We start from the raw sequence: 13,185 nt of genomic DNA, 5'->3' as shown, positions 1-13,185 counted from the left end.
TTGTTTAAATTTTCTAAACCGACTACATATAATTTTACCTCGAGATGCGGCCCAATTCACATAGATACAAACTTAAGCACGCATACACAACACAGCATAAAAGTAACAAATACCCTGAAGTTCTTTAACTGGTCTGCTATAGAATTTCGCGATTATATGGCTAGGTGTTTTCATATTTTTTAGACCGGAAGCGCTCCGCATTTTCAACTAGGGAATGACCAGAAGCCATCTTGAATTTGTCAACTAACAGCATTTCGATAATTTCTATGTAAGGTTCATCTTCGATTTATTTGATTCCTCCATATTATAATTTCTCAAGTGTCTGTTTTGTTTCATCTATCGTAGACGTAGCTCATTGCTGTGCGACAGTTTATTTTGTTCCTTCAATTCGTTATTTCGTGCAGAGAGTTCGCTGACCTAATGATTCAATATGTGGAATGATTGCTCATTCTTTTCTGCGAAGTTGTCAAAACTAGTTTGTCTCTCTTCTTAATCATTTTTACTCTGTCGCTTGTATTCTTCTTCTCGTTCACTATTTTATATAGGTTAAAATCAATACACAGGATCGCTTCTTTCATAAAACGCTGCAAGTCCTGATCACTATCATTCCCACACGAATTGTCCTAGGCGGTATCCACATATTGTATAATCGATCTCTTTGTCTTTTCGTGTCATGCTTGACTTAGTTTCGATTGGCATCGCTCCTTCACATAAGTTGTCACAAACTCCCCCACCTCCATACTTGTTCATAATAAATGAGGCTTACTTGCACTTCTCTGAAATGAAGGGCTACTGGGTAAGCAGTGATTCACGACCTACACGTTGAAGGTCATGCACAAATATGTCATGTATCGAACAAATGTTATGCGCACCTATGTTCCAATAGACCATTTTCCGTTTACTGCGATATCTCGCGTTATACGTAAAATTTACCTTAAAAACAAACAAAGGTCATAGCGTCGTAGTGGAGACAAACATCGCGTGGGATTCGACAAACGTGTAAGTATTTAGGGGATATTTCCATGCTTAATAATGTGCTGTACACATTTGATTTTGCAGTTGGACGGAAAATCACCTGTTACCAAGTTATACAGAAATGATATAACAACATTTACTTTCGTCCCGTAATTTCTTTCAACATGTCTACGCAAAACTAAAAACTATGTAGTCACATAGACATGTAAAACATCCACAAGACTAGTTTGTTGCAGAAATGTATGCATCGTGTTATGTTTGGTATTGTATTTTACGTTATTGTTTTGCAAAGATTATTATTTTACATTACCAGTAAAAAGTTATCTTTCCATACAGGAATATGCAAAATACGGTGTATATTTTGGTTTGATATATCTTACCCGTAACTTTCGCAAACCTGCCACGTCGTATATTCTCAAATATGCAAAACATTACCTTCCACGTCATAGAGCAGGTGTATTCATTGTGTCTGGTGCAGAATAGTGTATACACAGCAAAAGTATTCACTTCAAACAAGACATAACCGGTAAGTACATTTAGTATGTCACACTTGAAATACAATACAAACATAAAGTTACAATATATACTATCGAACTCAGTGAATGGTATACTCAGAATCATTCAGCTTATTGGATGGTTGAAAGATTCCTTATCGGCACACGTCTTAGTATTTTTGTTATTGTGTTCTCCTTGTATAAATCTGCCATATGTTATCTAAGCAAATACACCATGCATGTGAGTGAACATGAAATTAGCTATATAACATACACTCGTGTATTATTACAGCAGATTACATGATTACATTTGGATCTATATTATGTTTGGCACTATATGTTCGGCTATTGATATGTTTTAGTGCAGCTTTATTTTCATTAGCCAAACATAGGATACTGCTTCGCGGTATCTAGCCACCATTTTCGCACATAATATGGACAGCCAATCACGTGCACAATTGTCTCACGTAGCGTTAGTCACTACGTAAATGAATTAACATAGAAAAGTCATATCAACACAACAACACAAAGCAAACAAATTTGACAACAACGACATAAATGAACAAGACAAAACAAAACAAAATAACTGCGTTTATTTGGGCCAACAAAACATAATTCTTCTTTCTGGTTTTAATCAGAACTCACTCATGAACATAAAATATTTTCCCGAATACACGAATTTTATCGCAGACCGATACATATATTCTTCATGATGAACGTAGACTTGGTCAGTTTTGGGTAAAAATCCAAACATACCTCATGGTTACGTCTTATAATAATTTCGTTTTAACTTTTTTTAACGTATTGAAATTACATAAATATGGAGTAGATGAATGTATGTCCTGCAATACAGCGACATGTTTGGTTATTACTCGAAATCTTTCTGTGTATTTTATTTAGTAATTTTGAATAATAATTTACAACTTATTTACTGCAGCCCTATCATATTGATTGAAATGTAATGCTTGTACACTGGTTACAAGTGATTGTCTGATAATGTGTTCTAATTATTGTATATCATTTGTTTAATGGTGTGTCGTAGTGGTTAACTAGAGTTTATTTGGCAATAACAAAAAAGAACATATCGAATATGTGAGCACGTGATGAGATGCAAACCATTGAGTAAAGAATTACTTTATTTCATTTACAGAATATCATGATGAAAATGAAGTATGATATATTGGTGGTAGTCATTGTGCTGGGTACAATGATACTGGTATGTGAAACTGAAACTCCTCCTGAAGCACGGGTACATGACATGGTACAACGAAGTGCTGGGATGGAATCTGAGCGTCCCCCTATTGGACGATTGCACGACAGAGTGGCACGAAGTACTGGGATGGAGTCTGAGCGTCCTCCTGTTGGACGATTAAACGACAGAGCGGCACGAAGTACTGGGATGGAATCTGAGCGTCCCCCTGTTGGACGATTACATGACAGAGTGGCACGAAGTACTGGGATGGAGTCTGAGCGTCCTCCTGTTGGACGATTAAACGACAGAGAGGGACGAAGTACTGGGATGGAATCTGAGCGTCCCCCTTTTGGACGATTACACGACAGAGTGGCACGAAGTACTGGGATGGAATCTGAGCGTCCCCCTGTTGGACGATTAAACGACAGAGCGGCACGAAGTACTGGGATGGAATCTGAGCGTCCCCCTGTTGGACGATTACATGACAGAGTGGCACGAAGTACTGGGATGGAGTCTGAGCGTCCTCCTGTTGGACGATTAAACGACAGAGTGGCACGAAGTACTGGGATGGAATCTGAGCGTCCTCCTGTTGGACGATTAAACGACAGAGCGGCACGAAGTACTGGGATGGAATCTGAGCGTCCCCCTGTTGGACGATTACATGACAGAGTGGCACGAAGTACTGGGATGGAGTCTGAGCGTCCTCCTGTTGGACGATTAAACGACAGAGAGGGACGAAGTACTGGGATGGAATCTGAGCGTCCCCCTGTTGGACGATTACACGACAGAGTGGTACGAAGTACTGGGATGGAATCTGAGCGTCCCCCTGTTGGACGATTACACGACAAAGTGGCACGAAGTGCTGGAATGGAATCAGAGCGTCCCCCTATTGGACGATTACACGACAGAGTGGCACGAAGTACTGGGATGGAATCTGAGCGTCCCCCTATTGGACGATTACACGACAGAGTGGAACGAAGTGCTGGAATGGAATCTGAGCGTCCCCCCACTGGACGATTGCACGACAGAGTGGCACGAAGTACTGGGATGGAATCTGAGCGTCCCCCTATTGGGCGATTGTACGACAGAGTGGCACGAAGTACTGGGATGGAATCTGAGCGTCCCCCCACTGGACGATTACATGCAATGTAATCATTAAAGCATCATTGATATGTAGTTGCGTTTATTTGCCACGTATGATATACATATGTGAAGCATAACATACCAGAATTGAGATTGTACATTGCATATCTTGTCATGGTTTATCGAGCATAAAATTATTATATGTTGACAGTAATGTATATCAGCTTTCATGTTGTGTGTTTTACACATTATCCATTGCATTTTTAACAAACGACTCCAGAATAAGGGTTCCTGGCTTGAACTAGCTTTAGTACTTCAATATAGTAAGGAAAGGTGTATACAATGGTGCTCAGGGAGCAGGAAGCATTCTGGCCAATATGAATTTTGGGCCCTACACAAGAAAGACCAAAATACACATCGAAACCCCATGTAATAATTCCTCTCATATTGATTTGTTGTTTAGAATACATGTTCTAAAATATTTTTTTTATTTTACAATAGCAGTTAAATAGCATATATTTATCATTATGTTATAAAATACTGCGTTTATTTTTGGAGATCATATTCTACCTGCCAATTCCTTCAAACATGCCGTCACAAAGCTAAAAATATAGCTAGTTATGCTAATTTAACATGCCCTAAAAAACAGTTTGTAACGTTGCAGAAGTGAATTCGTCGTGATGGATGTCAAAACAGAAACAGAAAAAGTATTCACTTTCCATTGATATAGTCACCAACATCAGAAATAGAAGCTACTGAACCAGGAGCATACACAGAAAAATTATCTCAATTTATTTCAAATTAATAATCAATGCAATAATTAGTATATGCATATGAACACGTTATCTCTGCAAATATATTAATGGAAGAAAACCTAAACTTAGCTAATTACATTTTGAATTCAAAATATTCTAATCAGTTCCTCAATAATAATATAATTTGCGAATTCGTCCGTAAGCCAATGATATCAACAATAAATGAACTTCAGCAGTGACTATCAATCAATACAAATACACAAATGCAAAACAAGAACAACACGCATGAATACATCAACATTTTCAACAGTTTTCAAGAAATGTGACATCTTGAAATACATTTGGAAGCGTCAATTACTGTCCGGCTTACCGATGGTACAGTTCTTTGAGTTTCCGTTTTCATAAACTGGCTGGATACATCTTAGTGTGAACGATTAAATCGTACTTATTAACCTTACTTCAGAGGTAACAAGTTCGGGGAATACTCCACCTTTTTATCGAACAAAGACGCACAGAGAATCGAATCGAGTCACATTTGGTCTCAGCCGAGACTGCGCCTCGTCGAGAGCTTGCCACAACTAAATGAGATCAGCAATATTCACATTCCAACTGTTAACAAATTACAGAGAAGATAAACGACTCTAAGGCAGGGCCTTCACACATATAGCCAATCACGCAAAGTACTCAACACGCCATAATGTCAGATTAATTGCCCCTCTCATACTCATCGTCGCCACAAGGGCTAAAACAACACTTCATAGTAGACCATTATATCAGCCAGTTGTTCCAATCACTAATTCCCTAACATACGAATGAACCTGACCATGACAAGTCACGAGCAGGTGTGGGTCATCCAGGGGTCATCAGTGAAAGTCGCTATTACTGCAAAAAGCGGCCTCACCGAAATACATGAAAATATAAATCAACACACAAACTAGAATTATGCCTCTTAGCATATGCCTCACAAATCAAAGACATCAGCATTCACACAACATTAAATACAATACTGATAAAAGGTATAAATCAAAAGAGTAAAAACAAGGATTTAGTACATTGGTTAAAAAGTCACAAAAATCAGGGAGAGGCTCAAACCGTCCCGTTTTCTCAAAACAGTCCGCCGACATAAGCCCTCGCTGCACTGTCTCCCGTTACTAAGGTTACAAACTCTATATCAAAAGGTCAAAAAAACTAAGGCGTGGCGGTGTAACCATGCGATCAGCCAATAGCTGCAGACGACAGCATGATCACGTGATTACCAGGGATGCGTCTCTCGTTTAAAGCATTGCAAGCGGTCATCACGAATCAATGAATAGACAATCTATTAATCAAACTCATGTCACATATGCTTATCAATTTCAAACTGAACATAGAAGTCGTTGAATCTAAAAAAAGACTAAGGGCGTCGGATTGTAATGCGAAAATAAAGTCGCTAACACAACACGTTTCTCCTCCGACAACCAAGATAGAAAAATCTAAAATCACAAAACACTACTGAGTTACATACAATACTATCTATCATGAACAAAAGCTTGTGATCATCAAACAATATGTACGTGGGCGCACCACACTTATTTCAAAAAGACATCAAAAACGTTACGAAAGTGCTCTCAACTCAAATCAACTCACAAAGCGTCAGAATTATTCCGAAACAACACGTACAAATCGATTATTCTGAACATTGATACTCTTAAAACGTCAGTAACTCTGTACATGACAACTCTTAAAACTCTGAAAACTCATGTGGGGCATCATTCTTCCCATCACATTCCTTACTCATAAACTCATTAAAACACCATAAACCTTCACAAAACTCATAACACTGTGTTGCAAATACTTTGTCTACTGAAACGCTTAAATCGGTATAAAGGACCTCGCACGTCACTAAATATCAGTTCAAAACAAGATCTGGTCGCTCACATACATACAATTCAATATCACAAAAAAAAACGTTCAAAAAAACGTCAATAGAAAGCAAGAAATACGTTACATTACTAAGCAAAAGAGTCGGGATTCTGAAAAAAGAGTTCAAAGTCTTAAGTTACAGTGTCCGCTACAGTGTCCATCAGGCGGTACACAAATAGCTAAAGTTCTAATTCAAAGTCTCTATAGCGTCTTCTCCTTTCGTTTCGTTCGTCCGGATCGTTCTTTTTCATCATCTTGTCTTTAATATCGCTTAATTCGCCTTGATTATACAGTCCTATTCGATACCCGTCTTTTCTAAGGGGTTCCAAAGTCTTCATCTCTTCAACGTCGTGTATCGGTGTCATCCGGGTAAAGGCGTTAGTCGAACACAGTGTCGTCTCTGCCGTTCGCCTAAAACACACTTTCGGGCGTTTCTTAGTTATTATACTGTTGTGCACAGGATATCGAGGTGTGTTAAACACATGCCCGGGCTCTCCACTTACGTGTGAGCGATTAAATGTAGTTTTATTAACCTTCACTTCAGAGGTACCAAGTTCGGGGAATTCTCCACCTTTCTATCGATCAAAGACACACAGAGAATCGAATCGTGTCACATTTGATCTCAGCCGCGTTGTTGCTCTCTCACGGCCGTATCAAGAATCTCTCGAGACTACTTATACATACTTATCGTCACCACAAGAGCTAAAACAACACTTCATAGTCGACCATTATATCAGGCGGTTGTTCCAATCACTAATTCTCTATCATACGAATGAACCTGATCATGACAAGTCACGAGCAGGTCTTGCCATCCAGGGGTCATCAGTGAAAGTCGCTATTACTGCAAAAAGCGGTCTCACCGAAATACATGAAAATATAAATCATCACATTAGCATGATTTCATTCTAAGCAGGAATGCGACTGCTTCCCTCAGACCTGTGACAAGATATGCATGAAAAATATCTGCGGACAAATTCTATTCAAGCTAAACTGACATTAGTCGAGCGGCAAAACCAATAAAATTACGATCTTAATGACAGAATGCGAGCAGGAATGAAAGATACGTCACTATTAAATACGTCTGTTACATCGAGTAACTCAGCAACACTCTCATCTATATCAAATATCCTTGCCAACAATTTATACTAATCTCGGTCGCGTGACTCAATCATTTAAAAACAAGTATTATGGTTCCGCAGGTTTGATATTCGCTAGAAAATAACATATGTATGTTTTTAATTACAGAAATTGTCAGTGTCAGTCTTTGCACATAGCGTTGGCACGCGTACTAGGTGTTTGAGGTATCACTATATTTCGTTTTGTTGAGAAATCCACCACCTTTCAGACATTGTAGTCAAGAGGTAACGGCAAGTAGTGTTCAGACATCGATAGCTTTCAACCTGACTGAGCTGAATAATTCACGTCATCATTCACACATTCCAAAGACGCAATGATCGATAATATCTAAACCAGCTTTGCTGTATTTAAATTAGTGTTTTTACCCGCAGTGCCATTTACTAGTTTATTTGTTCTCAAGCCTGCCCGTTTACTAGGAAAGTACTCTTGTATTGTTATCTCTGTTAGCGTCCTTGTAATCGTACTTGAAATATCAGCTAAATGATATTGATGCCATCTGAGATCATCTGTGTAACAGTGTTTTTGTATTTAAGGTAGCGAGATTATTATTTGTGTTGAAAATTACGATTTTCATATTTATTTATTAATTGATGAAATGCACCATAAACTTTCATATGATAAAGTCAATATAACATGGAATGTCATGTAAGTTGGTTAAAATGTAGATTTTCTGAAGGGAAGCAAGGCAGCTTCAGTAGTGTTTTCCAAAATCAACAACACAGGTTTAATCTGTGTGCCTATAAGTTTCAAAGATAAACTCAAGACAAAGCAATGTTAGGATGTGTTATCAGTAGCTATCTCACACACTATGAGTGTTTCCAAACATTTGAGTGGTTTGTCTCCGCCCCTGTTTGTTTCACAGATTAGTCATTTGCATATGAATGTGTCAGACACAAGGTCACACAGCCACTGAAAAAAATCATTGATTTTGGTATTTTCATATGCCGAATTTATCCAATTATAGCTATCCCATTCCTTTATTTTTTTGGTTTCCAATAGCCTTACACATTTGGATGTCCCTACACATGGTAAAACAGACCTTGATGGGAAAACAAATTGATTGTGCCGATAAACAAGCTTGAAAATCTTTGCTGTTACTTCATGGACGTTTTCTAGGAGTTTATGTTTTTCAAAATACAAGGTCTTTAACAAAAAAATAACGTATACTTATTGTCGTCGAATTAACACCAAATTTTCACAGCTTTAAGGTGACAATGAGAGGAATATCATGATTTATTTTTCAGTCAGTTTGACAGTGGTTGCCATGACATATACCGATAAAGGTTAATGACAAGACCAGATGGCGAGCTGGTCGAAATCAACCGAAAACATCTTATGACTCTGCAGTTTTTAAGATACAATACGGTAGCTGTAATCCTAAACCAATTTTGTTTGCGATTTTAACTAAGGTGGTATCTTTGTGGAATGTTAGTGCGAGACTATTACCCCATCAATATTAGTTAGTGTTGACAATATATAGAAGTGTTTTTTCTAGACAGCTTGACGAGTAATTAATTGATTATGATGTGTAAAACTTTCATGTGATTGGTTGTTTGTTCTTATACTGATTGTAATTGGTTAAGGAGTGACAAGAAATAAAGAGTGATTTAATTCTGTCTCGGGTGAAAACCAGGGACTTGGCAGAGAATCGTTTGGGAACATGAACGAAGCTTGTGTGTTTTTTTGTCAGCCTAGCGTGGAAACGACCGAATCCCGGTTACCTAAGTGAAAGGTTTTTAACCATCAAAAATACCTATCACACGTGGTGGATAACCCTTGGGCATTGTGTTCAACACAAAAATCATTCTGGGAACACTGTATGATTACAAGACAAAAGACATACATGATGGAAGGGATTCGTGAAGTTTTAACGGAACATCTTGGACAAATGACACAAGCCATTGCTGGAGACCAAAGAATGACACAACAAGCAGTAGAATGAATTCAGGAAGTGGTGGAAGATCTTCAAACGCCTTTCAACATGGGAATCGGGCCAGCTCCGTTTAAAGGTAAACAATCAGAGAACGCAACATCCTGGTTACAGAGATTTAATGCATACGCAGACTTTAACCAACTGCCGAATGATAGAAAAGCGGCAGGATTCAGAATGTTGATGACTGGCCCAGCCGAGATGTGGGTAAATGAATTGCCAGCCCAAGTAAGAGATGATTATGAAGCTTTAACGGCAGCCTTTATTGCATATTTTGAAAACGCCGATTTAGACTGGATACTAGAACAAGAACTGTCTGAGTGAAAACAAGGGGCCGACGAATCCGTAGAAGATTACGCGGCAAATATCAAGTCGCGTTGTGCCCGACTTCGTAAAACACTCGAAGAACAATTACGTTATTTTCGCGCCGGGCTACGGAATGACATCAAGAGTCAGGTGATTGTCCATCAGCCTCAAACCATTGATGAAGCGAGACAAAGAGCCAGACTGAGTGAGATAGCTTGTCAGAAGGCGAGAAAAAAAAAGAATGGCACAGATCTATCAGCGATTGAATTCAGCGTGGAAAGGTTAGCACAGAAAACTGAACAATTATTACAACAACATCGACCGCAGTACGTATGCAGCCCGCTGCAGTTCCAGGGACCAGAGAGTCAGGTTGGTTCAAACCTAACTTACCAAGGTAGAAAATTCAATACAATTCCGATATGTGGCATTTGTAATAAGCAGGGTCATTCAGCAGCCGGCTGTTACAGCCGTGGAAGTTATTTCAGTGGAAATTGTTATAATTGTGGCAAAAGGGGTCATAGGGCGAGAGAGTGTCGGGGAGGGGCACAAAAAGGAAATTCGAAAGATATAATTTGTTATAGTTGTGGGGCGAAAGGCCATATTGCTAAAAATTGTGATAACGAAAAACAAGGGGGTTATTTAAACCCAAAAAGTCTATTTTAGTAAGGGCGGAGAATAGACTGACTAGCCATAAGAAAAAGATGGTAGACAGCCCTCTTTTGTGTTCAGTATCAACCGATATCTATAGAAATAGTTTAATTAAAGTAAGATTAGATAATGATTATGTATGGGCATTGGTAGACACGGGAGCTGAGATTTCAGTTATTTCAAGAAGTTTCATGCGAAACTTTCCAAACTTGAGAAATCGTAAAATATACCCCCCCTTCGAAGTTCAGCACGTACTGTGAACGGTCAAATAGTTCCGTTCAGAGGTCGAATCTATGTCAAGGCAGAAATAGCGGATCAAAAAGTGACTATTCCTTTCCACATTGTCGACTATACAAAAAGTAATGTGATAATTGGAGCAGATTTTCTAGCGGAACATAAAGCAGTTATTGATTTCTCATCCCGAAAGTTTCATTTGAGACCGAAGTCGCCAATATGGACACAAAATAGTATTACAATTCCTCCCAAGACACAGCAAATTATGTCTTGTAAAACTAGATATCATTATCCAAATGGGGTAATTGCAGAAAATAGGTGCGTGAATAATTTATCTAAGTACGGGTTATTGACTGCAAAAGGCATTTTTGAAATACATAAGAATAAGGTGCCAATTAGAATAATGAATCCGTTAGACACAGAAATTCAAATTCCTCGAGGCATTAAAGTTGGAATGATACAATGTTTGACCCCGGATACTGGCATAATTAACGTCGGCTCAGAGGGGGAGCACTTAAGTTTGAATGAGTTCAAGTACGATGATCACCCTAGTGAAACAGTAAACCCTTTCAATATTGACATGGCGAGGGCAGATTTAAACTCTGAACAAAAAGAAAAGTTAAGGAAATTTCTAAATATGAATGGAGATATATTTGCTGAAATTGCCGGACATATGGGTCACACAAAATTAATCCAACATAGAATAAGATTAGTAGGCGACCCCGACCCAATTAGTTGTCGGCCATACAGGGTCATTCCTCAAAAAAGATCGGAGATTGAAAAACAAATTAATGATATGTTATCTGAAGATATAATTTCACCTTCTGTTTCGGAATGGAGTTTTCCGGTTGTCTTGATAACAAAACCTGGGGGTGCTTATCGATTCTGTGTCGACTATAGAAAGTTGAATGCAATCACAAAATTAGAACCATACCCCTTACCCTTAATAGTGGATTGTTTTGACTCCTTAGGAATAGCCAAACCCAAATATTTTTCGACGCTTGATCTAAAAAGTGGATATTTCCAATTAGACCTACATCCAGATAGTCGTGAACTCACTACATTTACGACCCATGCTGGGAATTATCAATTTAACCGATGTCCGATGGGGGTCGCTGGGAGTGGACATTCATTTCAACGGCTCATGAATATTGTGCTTAGGGGATTGAATTGGAAGAGTTGTTTAGTTTATCTAGATGATATAATCGTATTTTCCGATACTTTTGAGAAACATTTGGGGGACCTGAATCAAATATTCCAAAGGTTTTAAGAAAGGCTAATTTAAAACTGAAGTTATCAAAATGTAATTTTGCGTGTAAAGAGGTTAAATATTTAGGTCACGTGATAAGTAAGGACGGTATCAGAGCAGATCCAGAAAAATGTGCAGCCATAAGGGATTTACCCGTTCCACGTGATGTAAGAAGTTTGAGAGGATTCTTAGGTATTTGTAATTATTATAAAAAGTTAGTGTTCCAATATGCGAAAATAGCCAGGCCTTTGAATACAATGACTAGCAAAAATATTGCGTTTGAATGGACGAAAGAATGTCAACAGGCATTCGAACAGCTGAAAGAGGCGCTAACAAATCCGCCTATATTGGCATACCCCGATTTTGAGAAGCCATTTATATTAAGTTGCGACGCCTCTGGCCAAGCCATCGGTTTTATTTTATCGCAATTACAAGACGGACGTGAGAGAGTTATTGCGTATGGCGGGCGGGCGTTGACCCCGGCAGAGCGTAATTATCCTATAACACAATTAGAGGCTTTGGCCGTAGTGGTAGGAATTAAATATTTCGACCCGTATTTAAGGCACGCAAAGTTCAAGGTAATAACAGATCACTCAAGTTTAAAGTATATATTTGGGTTAGTAAGACCTAAGGGCCGAATCGGAAGGTGGGTCATTGCCCTACAACAGTATGATTTTGAAGTTGTACATAGGCCCGGTAAGATTCACCAAAACGCGGATGCATTGTCTAGACGTACCTATGAGGGGCCCCAAACGATTACAGAATTAGAGGAAGACGATGATTTGATTGGAATAGTGTCCTTAGTAACTGATAAAGTCCAACCGGAAATTAATAATGAAGGAACAGTAGACGTATATTGTGAAGAAAATGTAGTCGGTGGAACGCCTGCAGACACAGGCTGGTGTAATGTTAGCAAAATGCAATGAGCCGACCCAGAGATAAGCCAAATAATAGATTATTTAATAAACGGGACCCTACCGCCTGAACCGCGCAAGGCGCGAATATTAGCATATACTAGAGACGAATATGTTATGGAAAATGAAAAATTATATCACCTCTGGTTCCCCAAGGGTAAATTTAGTAAAGAACAGGATTGCGTAAAACAGTTAGTCATTCTGCATAAATTAAGAAATCGCGTTTTAGAACAATTTCACAATGAAGTAACGGCAAGTCATTTTGGGTTTGCAAGAACTTATGCTTCAATCAGGCAGCGTTATTATTGGCCAAAAATGGCTTCTGAAATCCATGGTTGCGTGTCTATGTGTGTAGATTGCGCCACT

The 13,185-nt window shown here is 38.7% G+C and overlaps 1 protein-coding gene across 1 annotated transcript; it reads left to right on the top strand.

Moving 5' to 3' along the window:
• Positions 1-1,360: 1,360 nt before the first annotated feature.
• LOC100368930 (uncharacterized) lies at positions 1,361-3,962 on the top strand. Its single transcript, XM_002732990.4, has 2 exons — positions 1,361-1,501; positions 2,620-3,962. Exon 2 carries the CDS (start codon positions 2,626-2,628, stop codon positions 3,811-3,813), a length of 1,188 nt encoding a protein of 395 aa, XP_002733036.2. The 5' UTR covers positions 1,361-1,501; positions 2,620-2,625; the 3' UTR covers positions 3,814-3,962.
• Positions 3,963-13,185: the final 9,223 nt, after the last annotated feature.

This window comes from Saccoglossus kowalevskii, chromosome 5 (genome assembly GCF_978046115.1).
Source record: "Saccoglossus kowalevskii chromosome 5, keSacKowa6.1, whole genome shotgun sequence".
Classification (NCBI taxonomy): domain Eukaryota; kingdom Metazoa; phylum Hemichordata; class Enteropneusta; family Harrimaniidae; genus Saccoglossus; species Saccoglossus kowalevskii.
The sequence above is the reverse complement of the archived record's forward strand: the minus strand, read 5'-3'. Positions and strand labels throughout refer to the sequence as shown.